At 38.0% G+C, this 27,796-nt stretch overlaps 1 protein-coding gene across 1 annotated transcript in view; it reads left to right on the forward strand.

The window, feature by feature from the left end:
* The window catches only part of Dnah7 (dynein axonemal heavy chain 7), a 206,357-nt gene that overhangs the window by 109,789 nt on the left and 68,772 nt on the right, over nucleotides 1–27,796 (forward strand). Inside the window, exons 37-46 of the mRNA XM_048344207.1 lie at nucleotides 261–416; nucleotides 3,056–3,224; nucleotides 5,016–5,142; nucleotides 6,640–6,859; nucleotides 10,446–11,318; nucleotides 13,859–14,088; nucleotides 17,317–17,647; nucleotides 18,248–18,594; nucleotides 24,322–24,502; nucleotides 26,181–26,366. Of these exons, the coding sequence (XP_048200164.1) occupies nucleotides 261–416; nucleotides 3,056–3,224; nucleotides 5,016–5,142; nucleotides 6,640–6,859; nucleotides 10,446–11,318; nucleotides 13,859–14,088; nucleotides 17,317–17,647; nucleotides 18,248–18,594; nucleotides 24,322–24,502; nucleotides 26,181–26,366 (2,820 nt within the window). The remainder of the gene's footprint in view (nucleotides 1–260; nucleotides 417–3,055; nucleotides 3,225–5,015; nucleotides 5,143–6,639; nucleotides 6,860–10,445; nucleotides 11,319–13,858; nucleotides 14,089–17,316; nucleotides 17,648–18,247; nucleotides 18,595–24,321; nucleotides 24,503–26,180; nucleotides 26,367–27,796) is intronic.

A 27,796-nucleotide genomic window follows, 5' to 3' on the forward strand; every position in this document is an offset into this window, starting at 1 on the left:
ATTAGCATCATATACATTTTTACCCAGGGGGCCAAATGGAATTTTGTCTGTGGGAAAATTGTAAGAATTACTAATAGTTTATTCAAACTGAAGACATGTAATGATCAAACAAATTACGCAAACATATATTTTATTTATTTAGTTTTTAAAGCATCAAGTTAAAAATATACTTTTTTAAAAAATTTTAAATCAATAGCTATCAATTTCTATAGTTAGAAAAACTTTTTAACACTAGCTTACTTACTATTTCTCTTACACAGAATTTTCTTTTGAATCAAATCCATAAGGAAATCTACAAACCTCTCATAGTAAACTTCTCAGCACAAACTACAGCAGCTCAAACTCAGAATATTATCATGTCAAAATTGGACAAAAGAAGAAAGGGAGTTTTTGGTCCTCCTTTGGGCAAGAGAATGGTAATGTTTTTGAGAAATTATTTACCTTCCTAATTCTATCTCTCCTTACTTTATTGTTGAGTAAGCATATATTAGTAATATGAAGTTTTATCATGACATTCCCACACATGCACATATACTTCAATTCTCCTCACCCCTCAGTTTCTCCTTCTTTCTTTATGGTTCCCCCACTTGTCCTTTCCTAGACAGCCCCTCTTTTGCATTCATGTTCTGTTACCATTACTGTCATCACCACCAACATCATCCTAGAAGTACACTTCACAAATGAGTGAAAACATTTGATATTCAGTTTTTTGGTGTATCTTGTTCAATATAACAATCTCTTGTTCGATCCATTTTCATGTAAATGACATAATTTTTTTCATTATGGTTTAATAATATTCCTTTAGTATATATGTACCATATATGTACCATTTCTCCATCTATTCATCATTTATTGGCACCTCAGTGGATTTCATAGGTCAGCTGTTGAGAAACAAATGTTCAATAATTATGGCAATGCAGTTACGTCTCATATATTGATTAACCCTTGTTTAGGTATACACTTGTTTATAAGTCTTGTTTAGGTATAATATGGTATGGTTGTAGGATAGGTTCTCTTTTTAGTTTTCTGAGAAACATCCATCCTGATTTCTGTAGCGGTTGTACCAGTTTACATTCCTTCCAACAGTGAATGAGATTTCTTCCTCCTCCTATGACCCTCTATCCTTGCTACTATTTGCTGTTGATTGACATTCTGCTTTGGATGAGATGGAATCTCAGTGTAATTTTGATTTACATTTCCTTTATGGCAATGATGTTAAATATTTCCTCGTGCATTTATTAGCCATTTGAATTTCTTCTTTTGAGAACTGCCCATTTAGCTTGTTTATTTGCTAATTTAATTATTTGTTCATTTTCTTCTTAATTTTTTGAGGTTTTTATATTTTGGCTATTAATCTTTTATCTATTGAATATCTGGCCGAGATTTTTTCCACTCTGATTGTCCCTTGATTCTAGTGGTATATTATTTGAAATGCTCAAACTTTAATTTGATGCAGTCCCATTTGTCAATTCTTGCTCTTGTTTGCTAAGCAATTGGAGTCTTATTCAGAAAATACTATTTTTGCCCATATCTTCCAATTTTCCCTATATTTTCCTGGAGTAGTTTCAGAGTTTCAGGGATTAAGACCTTCAGTTCATCTTGAGTTGATGTTTATGTGTAGGGTAAGAAACAGTGGTCAAGTTTCAGTCTTCTGCATATAGATCACCACTTTCCTAGCATCGTTTGTTGAAGATACTGTATTTTCTCCAGGGTATGTTTTGTGACTCCTTTGTCAATGATTAGGTGGCTGTATTATGTTTTTTGTTTCTGAGTCTTCTGTTTTCTTTACAATTGTTTTTGTGCCCATACGAATTCCACTGTTTTTTTTTGTTTGTTTTTGGGGTTTTTTTTGTTTGTTTTTTTACTTGAAATATTGGGCTTCTTCTTTTCCAGAAGTTTAGTTTGATTTTTTTTCAGGATTTCTGTACTATTGAATCTCTTTTATATCTTATATTTTTCTCTATGTCATTTAGCTGTGTTTCCTTATATTCTCTTTGAGTCCCTTCAGCAGCATGCATCTTCTTAAATTCATTCAACTTCTTATATGTCTCCTTTTACATTTTTTGTTCATTCCTATAATCATGCTTTTGAGTTCTTTGTGATTTTTCTCTCTGCACTATCCTTAGTGTCTGTTACTGTCTGGTTGGTGATATTTAGAGGTTCCATGATGCCTTGTTTTTAAATACTTCTTTTGCTCCTGCATTGAGATTTACATAACTGAGGCCAATTCATTGATTGCAAGTTTGAATCATCTCAAACAGGACACAAAGAGATTTTGGCTTCTTCTTCCTCCTGCCCTACAAAAAGCACCTAGACTAAAGCTGCAAATTGTTTCTTAATTTTCTCTGTCACCTTTCTGTTTTGTTACACTTTTCAGTTGAACTGGTCTTCTCATATGGTTCTTGTTATTCTCCCTCACTTTCCAAACATCTCTCTTTTGTTACTCTGATTCTTCTTATTCACTGACTCCAACAGAAAAAGCTTCTACCATACCATCTTGCTTCTTTCCCACTTATTTTGTATTAGCACATCTCAATTGTACAAAAGGATTTCTTTGTAATCATTCTATGCATGCATGTATGTACTTGGATAACACTCACCCCCTCTTATTCTTCTCAATTCTTTCGGTAACATATGTTGTCCTCAGAGTGTTTTCTGCTTGCATTCCTAGACCTTTGACAATTCAATGAATAATTGACTGATCTCTGTTTTTCTGTAAAGAATTTCCTTTTTATCCTAACTTTTACCCCTCAGTGGTTGTAATCTAATGCCCACACCTTTCTCATCTGTTTTGCAATGAAAAAAAGCCAAAGAAGATTGAGAAACAAATTCTATGAGAGGATAACTAAATACTAATCTACTAACTTACAAAGAATGGTAATGGGCAATCTCCATTCTTAGGTAAACAATAAATAGGGAAAATATTTCCTTGTCCCATGTTTGGAAAATAAGCCATCACTTCCTTTACATGTGCTTTGCAAGAGAGTCATCTAATAATTTGTCTCAACATTGTTTACATGATATTTTCTAATGCCTCCTCTCTTTTCATGTTTAGGTAGTCTTTGTAGATGATGTCAATATGCCTGCTCGAGAAGTCTATGGGGCCCAGCCTCCCATTGAGTTACTTAGACAATGGTTAGATCACTGGAACTGGTATGATCTCAAAGATTGTTCTATGATCAAACTAGTGGACATTCAGATCATGTGTGCTATGGGACCTCCAGGTATATATTCCACTATTGTCATTATTAAGATGGGAAATCACTCTGGCTATATCTAGAGATAAATGGAGAAAGAAAGAGAAGCCCAAATAGACAATCTGAATACACACACACACACACACACACACACACACACACACACACACACACACACGTTCTATGTATACCCAACATTACTTAATGAAATTTGCCACAATGGCCACCTTTATAAAGTGGGTAACCTTTGTTGTGCCATTCACCCCCCACATTTTCCAAATCTTGGTTTCTCCTACTTTATTGGACTTAGCATCTCATTTCATGCCCTTCCATTCCAAGAAGTCAGACAGAGCTCCCATCACCTTCCCAAGACAGTTCATTTCCTTCTTCTTCATTTCTTAATGCTTCATTCTGATAGAATTTTTCTTCTTCCTCCCAATTAACTCCTATTCTTGCCAGTCTCTGGTTTCAGGTAGGCTGCTTAGAGGAATTTAACTAGAAAGTGTCTGGAGGAACTTACCTTTAGGATTTTAAAGAGAAATTTAAAACGTGAAAGGACTCTGTGTATAGGAAAACTGTGTTAATATTCTAAAATGACTTGATTTGACTGAGTTGTTAACTCTCCTCTTAATGACATGGTAGTGTGTTTAAGATACTTCTTGTGTGAATATTCCACTTTAAGAACTTTCTTGTATTGGTCTCCTATGCCAACCTTTTCTAAATATTTGATGTGGATAATTCATTTTAAATCAGTAATTTCTCTCATCATGCTCCCTGGACCATTTTTAACCCTTTGTTTTAAGTATTTGTCTGTAAGGCTCCTGGTGTCAGTCCTTTGTACTCAAGTACCCAATTTTACCTGCAAAATTAGCGATTGATCAGAGTTGTAGACCGATCCACAGCATATCCTTCCCAGGACCTCACTTATAAAAGCACTGCTATTTCTGAATGTCCTAGGGGAAGCAGTTTAAAAACAGTGTTGGGATAGCTGTTCTCTACTTCCCTTCTGTGACTGTTGCCACTTCCTTAAACATGCCCAGGTAAATCAGTGAGTATTATAATTTTATTTAGAAATCACTTCTTTCCCAAAAGTTGCACAATAGTTTCATACTTAAAAAGCAAATGCATTTGTCTATGCATTTATTTTATTTGTTTTTCTGAGGATCAAATATAGGGCCATGAGCATACTAAGTACTGACCCTTATACATTTTAAAGGAGATGTAATTTTATTAAATTACATACTGAATTCCAATTCACCTATCAAACCCCAATATTGTAAGTGCATTGTATGAAAATGAGATGATCTCCCCAAATTTTACAAATAAAATACGCCAATGAAGTAGATTTATGTAATGCATAGGTCAGTCAAAGAAATTCATTTCAAGAATTTGGGCTGAATTTCACCTACATGAGAAGGATCCTAAAGTTTAGCCAGTTTGATTCTCCAGGATATTAATATAACACTCTATCTTAATATTGTGCAATAATGAGAATATTTATTGCTTTAGGCTGTGAGCCTTGAAAGACATGACGAGCAACCCTTTTTGTATATTCTGATTTCCTTTGGAGTGTATATCCAAGATTATGTCTAGCTACTTGGTTGTTTTCAAATAATTCAAGTAGAAAACACTATCATGAATTTGAGAGGAAAATAATTTTGATATCAGGACTTCTCAAATAGTAGATTCACTTTAAGATTTTTGAATGTCATGAATTGGTCAGTTTTCAATGATTTTTTAAACTGTAAGGTATTTGGAGAAAAAACAACCATCTGGTATAGTCTGGTAATGTTAAGAGTTACTCTTTTTAATATTTAGGTGGTGGTCGAAATCCAGTAACTCCTCGATATATGAGACATTTCAATATTATAACAATCAATGAGTTTAGTGATAAATCCATGTTTACAATCTTCTCTAGAATCTTAACCTGGCATTTAAAAATCTGGTAAGTATTGTTTGTTTATATATTGGGTGCCATAAGTCTTAGAAACATGTAATATAAGGAATGCATCTCAAACATTTCCATGAAGATAATATTCCCCTTCCCTTCTCATATGACAACACAACACAAAGAAGCAGTGTGTTCTGCTAAATAAAATCCATCTTTAAATTACCATTTTGAGTCTTACAACTGATGACAACTAATTCTGGAAAAGTTTCCCAGAACAAGCTTATGCTATGACTTTGTTTCTCTCTCTCATAGAGCTCCTGTCTAATTTTGAGGATGTCACCTTGGAGCCTGTTCCATGGGGAATTGTGCCTCCCTAGCTCTGGAGTTATTCTTACCCATAGACATGCATGTCAGGAATCCATGCTCACTTGGCCAGTAACTCTCTTGGTTCCCTGAGGCCCATTCTTGAGAAACTGTCATTCCCTACCCTATCCAATGGTGATGGAGGAGAGCACTGGCTCCTTGTCTTGATATGTAGAGTTCATCTTTCCCAGAGAATATTCTTTCCCTGTGTTTCTACTCTAAATAGTGTTCTTTGTACTATATATCTTAACTTAGCCTCTTACTTTGCTTTTTATTTTTAATTGGTCATGGGACATGAACTCAGGGTCTGGGTGCTGTCCCTGAGGCTTTTTCACTCAAGGCTAGAGCTCTACAACTTTGAGCCACAGTGCCCCTTCCCATTTTCAGGCGATTAATTGGAGACGAGTCATGTGGTCTTTCCTGCCCTGGCTTGCTTTGAACTGAGATCCTCAGATCTCAGCCTCTTGAGTAACTAGGATTACAGGTGTGAGCCACAGGCACCCTGCTTGCTCTCCCTTTCTTTATCATGTATTTTTATTTTTTCTTTTTTTTTCTCCAGAAAATACTCATTTCAATAATGTTGTTTATGGATTCTATTTATTTGCAATTGAAAGTACCAAGAAGTGAAAGTGTTTGTTTGGTAGACACTGGATTTGGAGATTCAAATGGGTTCTTTGGTTCTATTACGTTGTTTAAGTAGTTATAAGTCCACCATGATAATCCTGCTTTGATCACAGTGGCTTCTTTGGACATAGTATGAAAACACAAATGGCAATAGTTGTACAAGAAATGGAAACCAAAGATTGTTGTAATAAGAAATGGGTATTTTTACAAATCAAATGAATACAATTAGAATTAAAATTTTATGGGGCTGGGAATATGGCCTAGAGGCAAGAGTGCTTGCCTCGTATACATGAGTCCCTGGGTTTGATTCCTCAGCACCACATATACAGAAAATGGCCAGAAGTGGCGCTGTGGCTCGAGTGGCAGAGTGGCAGAGTGGCAGAGCCTTGAGCAAAAGAAAAGAAGCCAGGGACAGTGCTCAAGCCCTGAGTTCATGGCCTAGGACTGGCAAAAAAAAAAAAAAAAAAAAATTAAAATTTTATTACTGGTCACCTTAATTGTTGGTTAAATAATGTGATTCTACATTTGCTTTTATTTTTCTCTTATTTAAATTCTTTTTTAAAGTTATAAATTTCCAGAAGATTTTCTAGATCTGACCACACAAATTGTAAATGGCACCATGATTTTGTATAAAGATGCAATGAAGAATCTCTTGCCTACTCCAGCCAAATCTCACTATCTGTTCAATCTTCGTGACTTCTCACGTGTCATTCAAGGTATTTGCTTGTCAAGACCAGAAACAGCAGAAAATAAAGAAGTGATAAAACGTCTTTGGGTTCATGAGGTAAAATTCCATGTTATTGAAATGCAAGAAATAAAGACTTATCATGCCAACTGAACAAAAGGAACTATTTAGCAATTTATATTGTTGAATATTTAACAATTTGAAATTATGAAGGTCATGAGTGAGATAATTCTTACATATTTAATACTAAGATATTCATAGTGTTTCTATGGCTAACATACCATACTTAAGAATTTCTCATGACTTATAGAATATTTTGAAGTAGGTAAATGATTTAATTTATGTAATTTAAGTAATTTAATCATTAGTTGAACAAAAATTTTCTGTGATGCTGAAACATTTCTCAAGGAAATGTTTTATAAGAGGTGAATTGTTTATCTGTAGTACTACCTGCTGTCCCAAACAGATCAAAACTACAAAACAAATTTAAGGATTAATAATTCAACAACATGAAAACTGTGGGAAAACGTGTCTAAGTTCTCTTGGGAATAAGCATATGGATGTGCATTTTCTCATAGAAACTTTATGGAAAGAGGGAATAGAGGGGGAAAAAAGAAGAAGGAAAGGAAGAGAATGCAAAATAGAATGTATCAAAAGTGATAATTCAACTTTAGTGGGCAAAGGCTGTGCAAAAATGGAAGCAAAATGTGTATGCCTAATCCATTTAAATCTGTAGTTATTTTCATTTTATAGTTAATTTAATTGCACATAACTAAGAAACATTGGAAATGGGAATATGCTACTATATTTAAGCCATGTATTACAGTTACCATCTAAAAAGTCTTAACAAGTCACTTTCTATATATATTTTAAGATACATTATTTGAGTGCCTAAATCCTTACAAATTCATATGTGTATTCAAATTTGAGATCTATTCCACTGGGAAATCTTGGTCACAGCATGGTCACTAAAAGTGTTGTTTAGTAAAGACTGTCTAGTGATTCTCATAGCTCATCATTGAAACATATTTAACTGGCTGATGCATGCCATACTGAGAAATATGCTGAAAGCACAGAAAAGCTAAAGGGAAAGATAACACTGAATTCATGTGAAGAAGTATGCCTTAGCTTGTTTAGATTATAATGACAAAGAAGTACGCCTCAGTTTGTTTAGACTGTTGAACAAAGAACCTTTCATGGCTTATCCGTAATGAGCATTTATTTCTCTGAATTCTGGAGGCTGATGGGTCCAAGATCAAGGATTTTTTCTGTAGGGAGAGCCCCTTCTTTGCTCACAGTGCCTCCCTCTGAGCGTTCTCATGGAGCCTGAAAGGCTCCTAATTATCTCTCAAAGGCCCCATTCCTTAACACCATCTTAATCCTCACCTTATGGTAGGATTCAACATATTAATTTTGTGGAGACGTAATATATATATAACAGGTTGCATTGCCAACGGCATCATTTTGTCCTGAGCAAATTGTGTTCCAGGAAGCATCTGGCACTCTTCATCTCTGGAGCTTTGCCCTTTCTTCCTGGAATATTCTTTCACCATTGTCTATCAGGAGCCTTGTCCATTTCCCTCCTTACAGCCTACTTGATGTTTAGTCTGCCTGGGGTGATTTTTTTCCCCCTCCCTAATACTGATCCGCCCTGAGCTCCCTCCCTGCTTTTAATCAAATCTCTTCTACTCAATGAGCTCTATGCTGAATCTCTATTTAATACAAGCTCAATGCCCTGCTCCCACAATAGCAGTTCCTGTAATTTATCAGCCTCTGTCCCTACCATACAATTTATTGGTTGTGTTTATTTCCTCTTCCTCAGATAGGCTCATGCTCACACAAGGAAGAGATTTTTTTTTTCATTCCTTTATATGTAGTACCAAGCACAGTGTTTGGCACATTGTTTTCAGCACTTCAAAAACTATACTCTACACTCTAACTGGTACTTTATTTCTGTTCACTCAAGAAAGATTCCTACAGGAGCCAGTATGACTCAGAGTCTATGGTAGGCAGCCTTTTCTTCTGTGCATATTGTTACCACATTAGAGGACCCAATAAAATTCTAATGTTTGAAACATTAGAAAACACTGGCTTCTCTATGGCTTTCAAACTTTACTGAGAATCTTAGATAGTTTGCTTGATAAATACAGATATTCTGCAAAACTGCTCTAAGATATAACAGAACAATAACAAAATAAATAGAACCTGTCATGCTCCAAAGGATGTTACCAAACCATAGAATGAGAGAGGATACTTGTAAATCATTCATTTGGTAAGCGTGAAGTTGTTAGAATACAACTGAGCTTGTTTTTAGTATATAATATAACCTATTTAATAGAAGACAGATCTGAATCCAAACATGATATTCAAATGGACAATTAAAACCTGAAAAGATGCTTAAACTGTAGTGAAATACCTTTGTTACCTAGTAGGGTAGCTGTCATCAAAATGTAGGATAATAAGTATAGGTGAGAATGAGAATGTGAAATATTTGGCACCCCATTCTTTTTGGTGGAAATATAATATGGAAGCCAGTGTACTGTGCCTGTGAAGCTTCCATTCCTGAGAAAGGAATGGTGGCATTCAATCACTGACTTAGCAATAAACTCAGTTTAAAACCAGGATTCTCCCACACTGTTATCCTCATGTCAAGACAGTTTGCTTTACTTACTTCTAGTGTGTGTTTCTCATGTGCTGTCATTTTATTTGGGTGCAAATCCATGAGATTTTTAAAGTAGGTAACCCCACTTCCAATTTGCAGGTGAGAAAGCTGGTACTGATGATTCAGTGGCTCGTTCATAAAGGTGGCCAGTATCCAAAGTTCTGCTGACAAAAATATGTACTATATACAGCATATGTATAGTAGCCTGCTCAAGACACCATGACAAAACATAACAGACTCAGTAGCTTAAAAGAAGTTGATGTTCTCAAAGTTCAGATCAAGGTGCCATCAATGTTAGTAAAAATTAAAAGAAGAGAGGCAAGCATTCCAGTGTCTCTCCTTTTATGAGGACATTACTATCAATCTAGGGCCCTATCTAGATGATCTCACTTAGTCTTAAAAATAGATCATTTACTGAGACACTCCAATGGCTTTGAAGAAATAGTTGTATGTATGTAGCATACTTGACTATTTCTTGCAGTGCATGTAAGTGGATTCGTTTTCGAGGTTTGTCCTTTGCAGTGACTTCTAGGAAAAGCAATTAATAGATTTCCAAAACAACCTCACCACCTAAAACATTTCCTCTTCAAATCCAAACAAATGATATCTACTGACTTTCAAATACTTTCAAAAAGTTGTCTGTCTTGGGAAAAGGAAGTGTCATGGTGAGGGAAGTAGCAAATCCGGGGTACCAATGCCCAACTCCAAGACTGAATGATCATCAAAGACAGACCTACTTGAGGCTTCCATTCCCTTCACATAGACACAAACTACACCAGCTACTCCTCCAAACTACCTCTCAGTTAAAGAAAACCCAATGTCACCGTTTATAGTCCAGATGAGTTATGGTCAAAATTCATATTTAAATTTTATTTTAAAAGTCTTATTTGGATGTGCTTGTAACCAAGCCTATAAAAATTTGCTGACAATGTTTTTATATTATTTATTTTATGACTGACATTATAGAAATAAGAAAACAAAAACAATAATTTGTTCCTAAAATCACTTTTCCAAATGATCTAGGTCCTGAGGGTTTACTATGACCGCCTTCTGGATAATGCAGACCGAAGTTGGCTTGTTAACTACATACAAGATGTTCTGAAGAACTATATGTATGAAGATTTTCATGAGCTTTTTAAAAGTTTAGATTTTGATGCTGATGGAGTGGTGGAAGAAGATGACCTAAGAAGCCTGATGTTTTGTGATTTCCATGATCCCAAGAGGGAAGATATCAGCTACCGAGAAGTAAAAAATGTGGATGCTCTTCGAGTAATAGTAGAGTCTCACCTGGAGGAGTACAACAACATGAGCAAAAAGCCCATGAACCTTGTCCTATTCCGATTTGCCATAGAACACATCAGCAGAATTTCTAGGATCTTGAAACAGCCCAGAAGCCATGCCCTCCTGGTTGGAGTTGGGGGCAGTGGAAGGCAGTCTGTTACCAGATTAGCAGCCCACATGGCTGATTACTCAGTTTTTCAGGTTGAAATCTCCAAGGGCTATGGTACCAATGAGTGGCGTGAAGACTTAAAAGTGATCTTAAGAAAATGTGCTGAAAGTGACATGCATGGTATCTTCCTATTTACAGATACTCAGATTAAAAGAGAATCATTCCTAGAAGATGTCAACAATCTGCTAAATGCTGGGGAGGTCCCAAATCTCTTTGCATTAGATGAGAAGCAAGATATCTGTGAGAAGATGCGTCAGTTAGATCGCCAGCGAGATAAAACTAAACAAACAGATGGGAGCCCCATAGCTCTTTTCAATATGTTCATTGAACGTTGTCGCAACCAACTGCATGTGGTTCTTGCCATGAGTCCCATTGGGGATGCATTTAGGAATCGGCTTAGAAAGTTCCCTGCTCTTGTTAACTGCTGCACCATTGACTGGTTTCAGGTATTGCTATGTACATTTTAGATAGACTGCTAGAAATATTGGATCTTCACCAGGGCTCATTTTATAAACTCCTGCCGTACTAAATGTAGGTTACAAAAATTATTTAGAGGGCTGGGGATATAGCCTAGTGGCAAGAGTGCCTGCCTCGGATACACGAGGCTCTAGGTTCGATTCCCCAGCACCACATATACAGAAAACGGCCAGAAGCGGCGCTGTGGCTCAAGTGGCAGAGTGCTAGCCTTGAGCGGGAAGAAGCCAGGGACAGTGCTCAGGCCCTGAGTCCAAGGCCCAGGACTGGCCAAAAAAAAAAAAAAAATTATTTAGACCACCATCATGCATTTCAGTGGATTTTAATTGTAGAAGTCATGGGAAATAGGAGTATATGTATGTGGTTATTAACTCAATGTGTTACAGACAGTATACATGAAAGACTTCATGGAGAAAAGGCTACAGATGTAGGCAGGGTTAAGGGGGCCAATAGGGTATAATTGAAGGTGCAGGTGGCTCACACCTGTTATCCTAGTTTGGGAGTAGTTATCCTACTTGGGAGGCTGAGATCTGAGGATTGAAGTTTGAGGCCAGTTCAGGTAGGAAAGTTCATGAGATTCATCTCCAATTAATGACCAAAATGCCTAATGTAGAACTATGGCTCAAGTAGTAAAGTACCAGCTTTGAGTGAAAAAGCTAAGGGATAGTGACCAGATCTTGAGTTCAAGGACCAGTACTGAAACAGGAAGAGAGAAGAGGGGAGATAATGAGAGGGGGAGAAGGGGAGGGGAAGAAGGAGAGAGTGGGACTGGTAGGGGGGAGATGGGGAGAAAGAGAGAGGGGGTAGTCAAGGGCTCAGCAAGTGGTAGAGTAAAAGCAGGAAGTTGTTACTACACCTGGGTATAAAAGGGCAGAAGGAGGGAAGTGGTTCTCCTGGAGAAGGTAGAGCCCTAAAAGGCCTTTGCAATAAGAGTAGAAACTAGAAATTCAGAATTCATCTGCTATATTCAACATGTCTCTCTTCTCTTATATGCTTCTGTCTTCCCTATATCCAACTCCAGCAATAAAGAAAAGGATAAGGGGGGAAATTTTCTTATGATCAACTTCTGAATCAGAAAACATAGAGCTGAGCAGACAAAGGCTGAGAACATAGGATAGGAGTGAGGGAAGGAAATAGAAAAAGGAGACTACTAGGCTCAGTGTGAAAAACAATTCAGTTCTTCCTTCTGGCTTTAACAATGCATTCTCCATATGGATGGTTAGGGAATTTGTGGGCTGTGAGTAGGAGCTAATGCATAAGAATTGATTATCTTGAAAATTTGCAAAGACTCCTCATATTTCCTGGTATAATTATTTCATGCTGAGCAGATTTTCTGAGCTCTTTCTTGCTCTGTAGTCACTCTTACTTGAAAAGTTACAAATGAAGAAGCACTTAGAGTACACAAGATGTCTTCTCTCCTTGAGCTTACTTTCAATGAACAAAAAAATAGTCCATCCTATAGCACATCAAATAGGGGGAACAAAGGCTTTCTTGACAGACATCCTCTAAGAGGAAACCTGAAAGACCAGAGTACCAGTACTGAGAAGATCTCTAACCTAATCAAGGCAGGAGACTAGAAGGAAGGAATGAGAGGGAGGAGGAGCCATCAGGATGACATGAGCTAAGGATACTTGGCATACTTAATCTCAGGAAGGTGTGAAGGCCCAAATCAGGAAATGATTTTCAAAGTTTATTTGGATTATTATGGTATATATGCTGGACAAACATCAAAGGATTTTGACAAAAGCAGATGGACATTTTAAAAGGATTCCCCTGGCATGTTATGGGGTGAATGAAAGCAGCTGGAGCAAAACTGGATTAGTCCAGGCAGGTAATGGACACCTGAGTTGGGACAGTTGTGGTAGACACAAAAGAAGAGAAAGGAGTTAGAAGCCATTTTAGTCAGGGCACCTGTATCACTTGTTCATGGAATGGATGTAAGAGGATCAAGGCAATCAAAATGATTCCTGCTTAGTGTTTGGCTCAAATGATTCATTGAACAGTGGTGATATTTACTGAGTTAGCAAAGACTGCCACTCTTTTGTGGGAGTCAGGAATAGTGTTTGGGGCTTGTTGAGGTTAAGATTTTTAGAAGTCATCCAAAGTACATCTAGGAGGTTCTCATTTATATGATTCTGGTTGAGTCGAGGTAAGAGAACAATAGCATTTACCTCAGAGAATTGTTGAGAGAATTAAATGAGATAATATCAATAAAATATACACAGAAACTGGCATTGCATACTAGGTTCCTTACTTCTTTTTGCTAATACAATACTCATAAATAATTTCTCTCATCTCACAACACAGTACAAAGAATTGCTGTTACACTAGCCCCTGCCATCCGCTCCCAAACATGCAAGTACAGGACGACAAAGTGTCTTTCCCACTCCTCCCCCATCCCTCATGCTACCCCTACCCATCTCTAATATTCTACAACCACAGGGGTTGCCATAGTAGTAGATTTGTATACTATAACCTTGACGAAGTGCTAAAGCATTTTTTTAAAATATAGTCATGGCCTGAAGATGCTTTGGAGGCAGTGGCCTCACGATTCTTAGAAGAAATCGAAATGTCCGAGGAAATTCGAGAAGGCTGCATCGACATGTGTAAAAGCTTCCACACATCCACCATCAATTTATCAGCATCCTTCCATTCTGAACTTCAAAGATACAATTATGTGACCCCCACCTCTTATCTTGAACTGATCTCCACCTTCAAAGTACTGTTAGAAAAGAAGAGAAGGTAAAAATGAAGTTTCATATTTCTAAGTAAATTATGACTTTCAAAATATTTGCGTATAGAAAAATGACATAGCAATGATATAAGAGAAAGCTATTTCACATAGGTACTGTTTTGTTAAAACTTCCAGAGATTGGACCTTTTAACCCATAAGCATGGGGGAAGGGCTAGGAGGCCAGTTTTAATTTTTATATATAGATAGATCACCTAACATATCATAAATGAATAAATATTGACAAAATGAAGGTGGGTCCTCAGAGGTGTATGGTAAGACAAGTGTTCTCTGACAGTGGTGTTTAGTATTTATCACTAAGATATTTTCTTTTACCAGTAATTAGATGACACAGTGCCTTCTATATGAACTTCTCTTTTCTGATAAGGAAACATTACTGTATGTTACAAGCTATAGGAAATACTAAATTGAGTTTTCCAAAAACTTGCCTCAAGAATTTAAATAGTGAGTAGGTCTGTTAAAAAAAGTTTTAAAAACTACTAACATTCAGCTAGAAAGTTGAAAGGTTAGAAAGTTTTAGTGATCTACTTTGAGTGAGGATCTTCAATTCATATTGGATCTTATTCAAAAACTTATTTTACTTTTATCTTGCATTTATACTTTTGAGGTATTCCTTGTACTTTTCAAGTTCTGATTTAACAAATCAGTCTTTCCCAGGATCTTAAATAATTTACAATCCTAGTGTGGTAAACTTACACATGTCGTGAGACCTAAGTTCTGTTCAATGTTTAACCATCTATAAAATGCATGAGATTTTTACCTAAAAACATAAGTCTTAATCTGTGGCCCAGTTACTTAATATTTGTATTTGAAATTCAAGGCTAATCTATTAATCTAACAGAACCAATTATTTAAAATATTAACAATATACTTAAAACACCAACAGTCACAGATTGCTTGAGTGTTAATACTTTGGTTTTTATAATAGACATTATAGCTATTTCTAAGTTTTTCAGTAGCAAACTCATAATCTCAAGCATTTCAAAACCATGTTAGTCATTTTGGCCAAGATGCTATTTGGATACGGATATGACAGTTTTCACCAGCATGCAGGGAGGCTTTGGTTGCACCATCAGAAGCTGCACAGCCCTAGTCACTATAGTTCACACCCATGGGCTTCATGCCATCAGGAATTGCTTCAACAACTTAATAAAATCTGCACCTTCTGCACAAGGTTCCTTGGTTCTGTAGATAATTGTCTTCCTATGTAGATCCTTATTTAATAGAATCCTGCTCTTCCTTTTTCCTTATTTTTCCAATCCAGGAGGATCAAAAGTGCTTGAAGACTGATCAAATTCTGGGAACCACTCATGGTCAAGGCTCTGGTTGTTCCAATATCTAAGGCCACTTCTCTGAAGACAGGATTATAGTAATGAGATGTAAACTTATAGAAAGGTGGAAAGAGCTTTCAAAGCATCCGCAAAATCTCTAATTTTAATCTTTCAATTTTTATTTTCCATTCTCTGGTAAAATTAAAAAAAAAAACAGATTCCTCTTTACCTCCACTAGAATCCCTTCCCTGTGGTTACATTTCCCTTAGTAAAGGAAGAAGCAAGTGTCCAGGTCACCTGCCAAGGAGTCGTGGGATGGCGCACCATCTGAACCAGTTTCATTCTGAGAGGGATCAGGTGTTTCCTGTGCTTGCTGCACAAGGTCTTAACAAGACTACATCCAAACATATCACATTGTATGTGCAGTCACCTCATACTGTATTGTACATTTAGTCCAGTTCCCGTTACTGTCAAATGTTTTGCTTACTCAGAACAAACTCAACATGTGACAAATATGTACAAGGCCTTTACTTCCATTTCTCTTTCCTGCCCCCCGCCCAATCTTTTCTAGCTACCTTTATTCAGCCTAAGTTTGTTTCCTACATGCTTTTCTTTGTTGATGTTTTGGTTTTGTTTTTTGCCAGTCCTGGGGCTTGAACTCAGGGCCTGAGCACTGTCCTTGGCTTCTTTTTTGTTCAAGGCTAGCACTCTACCACTTGAGCCACAGTGCCATTTCTGTCTTTTTCGAGGCAAGTACTCTACCACTAGGCTTTTTCTATATACGTGGTGCTGAGGAATCGAACCCAGGCTTCCTGCATACAAGGAAAGCACTCTACCATTAGGCCATATTACCAGCCGCTACTATTTTTTAAAGTGTTTCTAAAATGTATTATTTTTTCTTGGAAACATATATACAGCAAGTATTTAAAAAGTAAAGCAAGCACTGAGAGTGAGCTTGGTAGTAGAACTCCTGCCTAGCAGATATGCAATAACATAGCAAGAAAAGAGCAAGTGAAGGATAATTTTGTCTCTAAAGAGAACATATATGAATATGGGTCAAGGTTCCAGAAACATTAAGATATTGAGTATTAAAGTCCTTCAAATTTTTATATTGTTTTTAATCAGTTATTTTTACTTTATAATGACTTTTCACCAAAGTTACTCAGAGCATTCTATTATTATCTGTCACTTTTGTCCACTTTGTCATAATAAGGAGCTTTTGTTTCAAGACAGAATTAATCTTAAATACATTTTCACCTCTGGCAACATTCCAAATAATATATTTTTGGTTACTGAAGTCTGTTTCAAAGGGCTTCAGGATTATTAATGTAGAGGAATGAACTTAACACAGTGACTAATTTTAAAGGTGCATTGTGTGTGTATGAGAGAGAGAGATAGAGAGAGAGAGAGAGAGAGAGAGAGAGAGAGTTGGTACTGGGGCTTGAACTCAAGGCCTTTTCACTTTTTCACTCAAGGCTAATGTTCTATCGATTGAGCCACAGCACCACTTCTGGCTTTTTAGTGATGAACTGGAAAAAGAATCACAGATTTTTCCTGTCCAGGCTCCCTTTGAAACAAGATCATCAGATCTCAACCTCCTCAGTAGCTAGGATGACAGGCAAGAGCCACTGACATGGTGTATATTATTCATTTTGATAGAAGAGTATCTTGTCTTCTGTTCAAGATATTTATTCTTTTGAATTTTGATAATGTGCCTAGATATTCTGCAGATCCTGAAAAGACACAAAGGTATTAGACATAGTGTTTGCTCTTAATTATGCACAATCGACTTTTTCTTTTTCACTAACTATTCATCTCTGTGGAAATCTCTCAGAGCTCTCGATAGTTAGATCTGAAGACAGCCTAAGGAGCTTAAGGACGTTTCAGTATTTCCTCCATGTGGGTGCAGGTCCTCACTCTCGCCTGGTTTTGTCTTCTTGTTTTCAGCGAGGTGATGAAGATGAAGAAGAGGTACGAGGTGGGTTTGGATAAGCTGGATTCTGCCTCATCTCAGGTAGCCACGATGCAGCTGGAGTTGGAGGCCCTGCATCCTCAATTAAAAGTCGCCAGCAAAGAGGTTGATGAAATGATGGTAATTATCGAGAAGGAGTCGGTGGAGGTTGCCAAAACTGAAAAAGTAGTGAAAGCCGATGAAACAGTGGCGAACGAGCAAGCCATGGCTGCCAAAGCGATCAAAGACGAGTGTGATGCTGACCTGGCCGGGGCCTTGCCAATCCTGGAGTCTGCGCTGTCTGCGCTGGATACCCTGACTGCCCAGGTGAGAGCTTAGCCAGGCACCTGCTAGAAAACACGTAAGCGCAGCGCCACAGAGCCCTGATCAGCATGGTGGGCCACAAATCTCCTTGGTCTCTCCAAATTCAGTCTGAAATTTTAATGAAATTGTAAAGATCCACCTGAGAGAAAGAAATGCATGTGCATGGCAAAGACAGTTTTAGAAAAGAAGCAGCCAGGTGGGAGAAGCTGTCATAAAATGGCAATTCTTCCAAGAACTTCTCACAACTTTGTAAGATAATAAGAAACCACTTAGAGTTCTTTCTAGTTCCTTCCTTCCTTCCTTCCTTCCTTCCTTCCTTCCTTCCTTCCTTCCTTCCTCCCTTTCTTCTCTCCCTCCCTCCCTCCCTCCCTCCTTCCCTCCCTCCCTCCTGCCTTCCTGCCTGCCTGCTTGCCTTCCTGCCTGCCTTCTTTTCATCCTTTGTCTCCTCTCTCTCTCCTCTCCTTACTCCTCGCCATTTCTCTGTCTCTCTCTTCCTCGCTGCCTCTCTCTCTGGCTCTCACTCTCTCTCTCTCTCTCTTTCTGCTTTTAATTTTCTTTGGGACATCATTTCCCTTTATAAAACTCAGAATGTTGTTTTTCAAGGATATCACAGTGGTCAAATCCATGAAGAGCCCCCCAGCTGGTGTTAAGCTTGTCATGGAAGCCATATGTATCTTGAAAGGCATCAAGGCAGACAAAATCCCTGACCCAACAGGTTCAGGAAAAAAGATGGAAGATTTTTGGGGCCCAGCCAAGAGACTTCTTGGGGACATAAGGTTTCTACAGTCGCTTCATGAGTATGACAAAGACAATATTCCTCCAGCTTACATGAATATCATAAGAAAAAACTACATTCCAAATCCAGATTTTGTTCCTGAGAAGATCAGAAATGCATCCACTGCTGCCGAAGGCCTGTGCAAATGGGTCATAGCAATGGATTCCTACGATAAGTGAGTACTGATTAAAAAAAAAAAAAAACACCTAGTTGACACATTGTATTTGGGGGTTGGTCATTTAGACAATTTATCCTAATTATGTTATACTCAATTTATATGTAACTTAAAAGTTAAACAAGTGAAAACCCCATCAGAATGTCATTCTGGGTCTGCTGTGTGTTTATATATCTACTGGAGACAACACTGTACCAAATAAATAGGACACATAGTTGAATGGCTCATCAACTTTTTGAGCTCAGGATGCTTTTACACTGTTAAAAATTGCTGAAGACCCACTCATGAGCTTTTGCTTATATTTACCATATTAGAAATGAGAGAGAGAGAGAGAGAGAGAGAGAGAGAGAGTATGTGTTTGTGTGTATACTGGAATTGGGGCTTAAACTCAGGGCCTCGGTGCTGTCCCTTTAGCTTTTTTGCTCAAGGCTGGTACTCTACCACTTGAGACAAAGCTCTACCTCTGGTCTTTCGGGAATAAGAATCTTACCAACATTCCTGCCTAGGCTGGATTCAAACCAGGATCCTCAGATCTCAATCTCCTGAGTAGCTAGGATTACAGGCTCAAGCCTCGAATGCCCAGCTAAAATGGGACATTTCAAAATGCTTTTTAGTTCATTTTAAATGAGCAATAAGCAAGGCACTGGTGGTTTATGCTTGTTATGCTACCAATTCAAGAGGCTGAGATCTGAGAATACAGTCCAAAGCCATCTCAGGAAGGAAAGTCTGTGAGACTCTTATCTCCACTAAATTAACAAAAAACTGGAAGTGACCCCTGTGGCTCAGGGACAGCACCCAGACCCTAAGTTCAAGACCCAGGACTGGTGCACACATAAAAGGCAATAAAATGTGATGTAGATAGCCTTTTGATCACTGAGAAATGTATATTTTATCACAAGAAAGGGAAAGGAGGCAAAATAAGGCCTTATTTTTTTTTCAAGTTTCTACAGGAAGTGCTTTAATGTTAGACCACTAGATTCCCAAATCTGCTTCATCCAATGTGATGCAGTTTCTTGTTTTGTTTGAGACACAGAAGGAAAATCTTGTACCAAGATGTAGTCGTGGGGACGATGCTTGTCTAGCCTGTCTGAGGCCCTAGGTTTTATCCCAATGCCAGAAACAGACAAACAAAAGCAAGGGAGACTTCATGAAGCTTCCAAAGATGGGGCGGTCTTCAGGATCCCGGTTAAAGGCCAGGTTTTTAAAATGTCTGGTATAATATGTATTTGTGTAACAGGAGCTTCTTTGAAGGTTACATGAGAACCTTTGGTATTATGCTCAAGAATAGTACAACTTTTTAGTTTTATTTTCCAAAAAAAAGAGCAAATATTACAGGAAGTCTTTTAAACTCATATCCAGTTTGAATCATTATACATATATAGCAGTGGCATATGTTTTATACTATCATATGTTATAATAACTTATCTTAATTTTTTTCATTTAGAAAGATAAGATATTTGAATCTGTTTTCTATATAGTGAGAAGAAAACAGAGATCCATTTCTTAAATAATTCCTTTCATTGCCATATATATTTGTAGAGCAACTGCTTTGGCCCGATATGGTCTAGGATTTTTTCCAAAAATAAAATAATAATGTAGGTACTGATGGCTGATGTGTATGATTCTAAGTACTTGGGAGGCTGAAATTGGGAGGATTGCACTTTGAGGACAGTGAAGAACTGGGCGCATTTCCAATGTGGCATACTTCCAATGCCCGAGGTCTGACAGAACTCTGATAGACAGATAGTGCCAGTGCCGAAGCACATGCTAAGGTAAGAAGGTGATACCTTGTCCCAAAAACAACCAGCAGAAAACATGGCTGGAAGTATAGCTTAGTGGTAAGAGTGCCTGCATAGCAAGTGCAAAGGAGAGTTCAAACTCCAGTACTAAAAACAAAAAAAAAGAAAATGACAGGTAAATAAGAGTACTTCACTACTACTTCTCTTTCTCCTCATCAATAGCTTAGGCTAATTTCCATTAGCTCTATGACGTTCTACATTAATGTTCTGTTCTCTACTTGCAAAGTCACCAAAGTTCACCCTAGCATATATTTTATGGGTGTGTTTACAACACATATTTGGCAGCTATTTTAGTAGTTCTTTCTTTTTCCATTAGCACATACTAATTGTAAAATGGTGGGTCTCGCTTGACGTTCAAGGACATGTTTTGATCATATGCACCACCCCCTCATTTCTCTCTTGTCCCTACTCGTTTTCACTCGATTTCCTCTTCCCAAAGAATTCTTCTTCTATGTCTTTTATTTAATCTAGGTTCTGTATATGAGAGTGTGGTACTTGTCTTTCTGAGCCTGGTTTATTTAACTTAGTTTGATATTCTCCATCCACTTTCCTGAAAATGACACAAAAAATGTATGGCTTCCTTTTTGTCCACTTCCTCACAAAAAATTGGCCAGTTGTTTTCTTCATGAAAGCCATTCTGCCTGGAGTGAGTTGAAATCTTAATGTGTTTTTATTTGCAGTTTATTGATGGCTAATGATGTTAGACGTCCTCTTATTTTTTCTTCTTTTTGTGGTAAAGGGGTTTGAGTGCAGGGCTTTGTGTTTGCTTAGGTAGGCACTCCACCATTTGAGCCACACATCTAGCCCTTTTTGCTTTGGTTATTTTGGGGGAATAGTCCCACTTTTTGCTTGGTCCAGCCTAGGCTCTTATCTTCTTATTCATGCTTCCTGCCATAGCTGGGATGGCACATGTACCACAACACCCATCTATTGGTTGAGATTCAGTCTCATGAACTTTTTGCCTGGCTGAACTGGAACTGTGAGCCCCCTGATTTCTCCCTCCCACGTAGCCAGGTTTACAAAAGTGAACCACTGGCACCTGGCTCTTCTATGTATTTAACAGTCACTTGTGCTTCATCTTTTTGTTTTTCTCTGCCAGTATTGAGGCTTGAACTCAGGGCTTAATAGTCTCAGCTCATTTGCTCCTGACTGGCACTTGACCACTTGAGCCCACACACATTTCACCTATGATAACTGTGGAGTTCACACATGCCAATTAGTGTTTGGACATTTGTTCTTTTGGTGTTTAATGCTTTTAGTTCTTTGTATATTCTAGATGTGAATCCTCTTTTGGATGAGTAGCTAGCAAAGGTACTCTCCTGTTTTGTAGGCTGTCTCTTCATTTTGGTGTTTGTTTTTTTTCTTACTGTGAAGAAGCTTTTAATCTGATAGGATTCTATTAGTTAATTCTTGCTATTATTTCCTGAGCTATTAGAAACCTACTCAGAAAATCATTGCCTGTGCTGTTATCTCCAAGTGTTTCCCTACATGTTCTTTCAATATTTCAAAGTTTCAGGCCTTAAAGTCTACTTTGAACTGATTTTTAAAGAAATACAGATCTAGTTTGAGACTAGTTTGCATGTGAATATCCGGGTTTCCCAGTTCTACTTTTTAAGCAGACTCTTTTCTTCATTATGTTTCTAACATCTTTGTTGAGAATCAGATGGGTGTAAGTATATGGTTCATTTATTCTTACTCTATTCTAGCCCATTGATCTACATGTCTGTTTTTATGCCAGTGCCATACTATTTTTATTACTAAGGTTTAGTAGTATAATTTGAAGTCAGGTGTTAGGATACCTCCAGGATTACTGATTTTGCTCAAGATTGCTTTGTGTACTCAGGGCTTTTTAGGCTTCCTTAAGATTGCTTTTTCTACTTCTGTAAAGAATTAAGGCAACCCAGGGCCATGGGCCAGGGCCATGAGCTCCCAAGTCTCTCTAGGGATTTCCAGGCAGTGGGGGCTGGCTCCTCCCCACAGAGGGTGGGGCCAATCTCAGGATGACCCCTTGGGCTGATTTGAGCTCTCTGCTGCTCACACAAGTCCCCAGACAAACCCTTGCCCTACCCATGATGGACTCTCCTGGCACCTTCTACCCCAGTACTGTGGTAGTGTGTCCCTAGGTCCCTGACTTGTGATTGTTCCTTGTTTTCAGGTGGCCATAGTAGCTCAGTCTCAAACAGTAGACCCCTTTTTCTTAATGGAATTTGGTCATGGCACTCCCAAGTTGGGAATGGGGTGTGAAGATCTCTTCTCCCATGGTGGGCTGCTATGCAGGAGGAGTCACTGTTACAGCAGTTACAACCAATCCCTGCACTGAATTTAGTGCTCAGGAGAAGTGTGCATTACCTCTGTGTTAAGACTACCGTTCTCTTCTCACTGGGGAGCCAGGCTTGGGGTGCAACTATTTCCCACTTTTCTCTGTGCTACCTTTCTGTTTTTCAATGCTCTTCAGTTTAGAGTTATTCAACTCTCCCTTCCTTCCTTCCTTCCTTCCTTCCTTCCTTCCTTCCTTCCTTCCTTCCTTCCTTCCTTCCTTCCTTCCTTCCTTCCCTCCCTCCCTCCCTTCCCTTCCTCCCTTCCCTCCCTTCCCTCCCTCCCTCTCTCTTTCTCTCTCTCTCTCTCTTCCTTGGGGTTTTAGGTGGTGTGGGTTGGTATCAGTCCTGGAGCTTGAACTCATGTCCTGGGCTCTGCTTTTCTGCTCAAGGCTAGTGCTCTACCACTTGAGCTACAGCTCCATTTCTGGCTTTCTGGTGGTTAATTGGAGATAAAAGTCTCATAGACTTAAATACTTGGGCTGGCTTCAAATTATGATCCTCAGAATTCCATCCCTTGAATAGTTGGGATTATAGGTGTGAGCCACTGATGCTCAGTTTTCACTTCTTAATTCTTGTTTCTTTTCTTTCTTTTCCTTTGTTAGACTCCTCTCACTCATAGACTGAAATGGGAAGGGCTTATCTGCCATTTTGCCATGAAAGTCTTAATAGCAATTTTATGCAACTGTGAGATATAGCTGGATTATGAAATGAAATATCAAATATAGAAATCAATGTAGAGGGGCTGGGGATATGGCCTAGTGGCAACAAGAGTGCTTGCCTCGTATACATGAGGCCCTGGGTTCAATTCCCCAGCACCACATATACAGAAAACGGCCAGAAGTGGCGCTGTGGCTCAAGTGGCAGAGTGCTAGCCTTGAGCAAAAAGAAGCCAGGGACAGTGCTCAGGTCCTGAGTCCAAGCCCCAGGACTGACAAAAAAAAAAAGAAAAGAAAAGAAAAGAAATCAGTGTAGATTCGTTTTTATCTGTTCCAGGATTCATTTTTTAAACATAATAATTACTTATTTATTGTCAAAGTGGGGGGGGGGGTAACAGAGGGGTTACAGTTTCATATGTTAGGCCATGGGTACATTTCTTGTACTATTTGTTACCTCCTCCCTCATTTCCCCCTTCCCCCTCTCTCTAGATTCTTTTTTAAATTTACTTTGTTGTTATGATGAAGGTGATGTACAGAGGGATTACAATTAGATGAGTCAAGTAATGAGAACATTTCCTTTGTAAAATATCTTCTGTTCCCTCATTTTCTCTCAGTCCCTCCCTCTTATCTCCACCCATGAGTTGTATAGTTGACTTTCATCAGTGTCCAGAGAACTCCACTGCTGCACTTTTTACCTTTTCTCCCTTAAGTTCTGTACCCTCCCACCAACTCTGCTAAAGATGTGCACTTGATTACTCTACCCATAAGGAAAAGAAGATATAATCATCAAAAATTAAAATAAAAGAGATCTCTTATTTCCATATCTTGGAGTTCCACATCAATGTAGATTCTTCATGAAGTGTTTTCAGTCATAGTTAGGATATTAAAAAGTAATTTTAGAAAGTGTTCTATAATGTTATTTACTTTTCTAATCGCCAACCCCTTCTTTTGCAGAGTGGCAAAAATAGTAGCTCCCAAGAAGATAAAACTAGCTGCAGCCGAAGGGGAGCTCAAAATTGCCATGGACGGTCTCAGAAAGAAGCAAGCAGCCCTTAAAGAAGTTCAGGACAAACTGGCCAGGCTTCAAGACACACTCGAGTTAAATAAGCAAAAGAAAGCTGACTTGGAAAACCAGGTACATGCTGCTATATGCTAGTATGAGCAAATCCTCAAGTGCTGTGAATATGAGTGATTCTTGTAGCACATAACATACCAGTCCAGTCCTTGACCATCTTTTTCTATAGGATCATCCCTATAATCTGTATTAGCACAAGTGTAGGATGTTCTGCCAATCTTCAAGATGTGATCTTTGGGATAAAACAGGGAAATGATCAGTTTCAGTGTAAAGTAATATAACCAATGCTAGATATCTAGCTGTTCATTGTAAACTTTCTTCAACTTTGTTCTGTGGTTGACATTTTTACTTTTTATGATAAAAATGAACAAATACAGATATTTATGGTAAATGTCTGCCTTTGGAGAAAACATTTTAGGTAAGACACTTCTTTTACTAGTTTGTAATGTCAACTATATCACAGTTTAAGGCTTGACTTGGTTTAGTAAAGTGTTGTTGAAAGAAGAATAGATAAAGAAGAAACTATGAAAGCAAATTAGAGAGATTTTTTTTTAAGATTCACATTTGGAGCTGCAAAAATATTGTCCATTACATAACTTTTGATTTTCAGACCTATCTATATGCAAATTTATGTTTTAAATGCACAAATTATCTACAAATATTTATTTAATACAAGTACTGAAGTACTAGGAAAAAAACATAGGATAAATTCTAACTAAAATAACATAAGTGACTTATTTGAAGTAAGTGTTGAGTTTCTCTCTTTAGGTAAATTATATCTATTTGAACCTCAAAATTAACTTTACTTAATGTTGTCTCTTTTTCAAGAATAATGATTCACAATCACTTAAAACTAGTTAAAAATAATTCAAGCATTAAGCTGGGGTATTGTTGTAATATGAATTTAAATGGCTTTTCCTTAAGTTTACTACCTTCATATCCCTTTCCCCCAATTTTAATTAAATTGTTTAATTATATGCAATCAAATCTGGTATTTGTCTTATGTACAAAGTAGCTTTTTAGATATTGAGTAATTTCCTAATTTAATCTTGATTGCAAGTATATGAATGGCACTGTTTAATAACTTGAGACTATACTAGTTAAACGTATAGACTGTTGACATTTGTAACTTTTGAAGTGATCTTGAAACCAACCATAAGTTAAATAAGATAGAATGTTTGAAATACAGTGCATCCAGATTCCCCCACTTTGGCTCCTACTCTAACAGTTAATCTTAACCTTTCTCTTTGCTTTTCCCTCCACTTTTTACAAATTCTTTCTCATTGAGATGTAGGACAATCTTCAGCTCTCTTTAAGGCCAGAACTCCATTACCCAGGACATGCAAGTGCCCTGTCCTACCACTGAGATACAGCCCAAGCCCCCTTTTTCAGATTATTTTAAGTGGAATTCAAACCCCTATATTTAGAGAAGAATATTCTTCAGTACCTTAAGTTCCAATGTCTTGTACTGTATGTCATTTCACTCATTTTCTTTGTATTAAATGTTAAATATCTTCCATGATTTCCATAAATTGTATTAGAATAGGTATTTTCCTTAAAAATTAAAACTAACACAGACTTTCCCACATTATAGCCATATGTCATTTCCTTTAGATTATTAATATTTTTTTAATTCCAGAGCAGTTTAGAAGAACACATCTCTGAGATGGAAATCTTGCAGAATTTTTAACTTATTCTATTTAGGGATGTTGATAAAAGGCTTACTTTTGTTTTCGAGGTTGACTTGTGCAGCAAAAAACTGGAAAGAGCTGAGCAGTTGATTGGAGGCTTGGGAGGTGAGAAGACTCGGTGGAGTCACTCAGCTCTGGAGCTTGGGCAGTTGTACATCAACCTGACAGGTGACATCCTCATTTCCTCTGGAGTCGTTGCTTACTTGGGAGCCTTCACATCCAGCTACAGACAGGTGAGTGCCGGCCTCCCATCATAGCCAATGCTAACCTCAAGACTTTGGGTGTGATAAGACAAGGAATGTCCAAGATTGTGAAATGATTTGTTATTCAATAAATTATCCTATGCTCTATGAAATACAGTTCTAAAATCTCAAAGCCCCAACCACTGTCCACATCATCCCATTCTACCTCTGACAAGGCTTGAGGGAATGCTGTTTCCTTCTTTGCTTCACTATTTCACGTGAGGGCATACTTTTATTCACGAGTCTATGATTCCTGTGAATTTATTCTCTGAGTCCCACTCTAATCTTAACTCTTTGTCTTTCTCAGATGAAGACATCTGACAGTTCCATCAAAGGTTTCTCACTCAGTTTTGCTTTGTTTTGGTTTTGGGTAGTGCTGGGGACTGAACACAGGGCTCAATACATGCTAGGCAAGTACACTAGAGCCGAGCTACATCCCCCACCTCTGAAAGCCAAATCGTAAGCCTAAAGGTTGTCATGCCAATATATCAGTGCTCTGCCCAGATGCCTGACATCTGTGTGCTTTCACATCCAGAAGCTGACACTTAAGAATCTGTTCTCCTTCTCTCTGGTTGGGACAAGTCCTTGAAACAACTTACACTCTCACCGTTCCTTGTAAGACCAAATAGAGGCCAGGCTCTTCAGTAAGGGGCTGATTCCTCACCTTTGATTAAGTTCTGCAATTTCCCTTGTCATGTTCCTCTGGAATCTGCCCCCAGTGTATCACCTCACACAAATCATCATCTCATATTCTGCTTCTGGGAAACCTATGAGGAAACAGAGTCCTTCCAGCATATAGTCCTCCCACCCAGACAGGGCCTGAAGCCTCTAGATACCAAAGGCCCTTGACAAAGAGGAAGGTCTCCCCTCCCAGCCTTAATCTTAAGTTACTGTCAGTAATTCATTAAGCCCGTTGGAGTATTTCCAATATTCCCAGAGAGTTTTGTTGACAAGCAGAAAGTTCTAATCAGGCCCAAAGTCGTCCAGGCACAGTACCCATGCCATTCCCTAGAATGAAAATCCCATACTGCTGGAAGGACATAGAAGCCCTGAATTTGACTAATCTGAACTTTCTACCCTAACTTTTCCCTGTCAATAATGAAAGATCATCTTTTATGATGAACACATTTTCTCAATAACACAGTGTAATGACTTTCATCACTTACACCAAAGTCCTTGGCTCATTTCTTGATTTACAAATTAAGAGTCCCCTATGTTCATTCATTCCACATATGTCTTTGGTGTTGCATTCATATAGACAGTAATCAGGCCCTTAACTTGCTAACTCAGGATTCATCTGTGGTAACACACAGTACTGTCAACTTTCAGCAGCATTCCATAGCAACTGTTGCTTCCATTTTCTCTGCTTTCCCTCTATCATTGGTCACTTACTTCCTCCAGCATTAAGCTGTGTCTGAGCA

This window comes from Perognathus longimembris, chromosome 4 (genome assembly GCF_023159225.1).
Source record: "Perognathus longimembris pacificus isolate PPM17 chromosome 4, ASM2315922v1, whole genome shotgun sequence".
Taxonomy (NCBI): domain Eukaryota; kingdom Metazoa; phylum Chordata; class Mammalia; order Rodentia; family Heteromyidae; genus Perognathus; species Perognathus longimembris.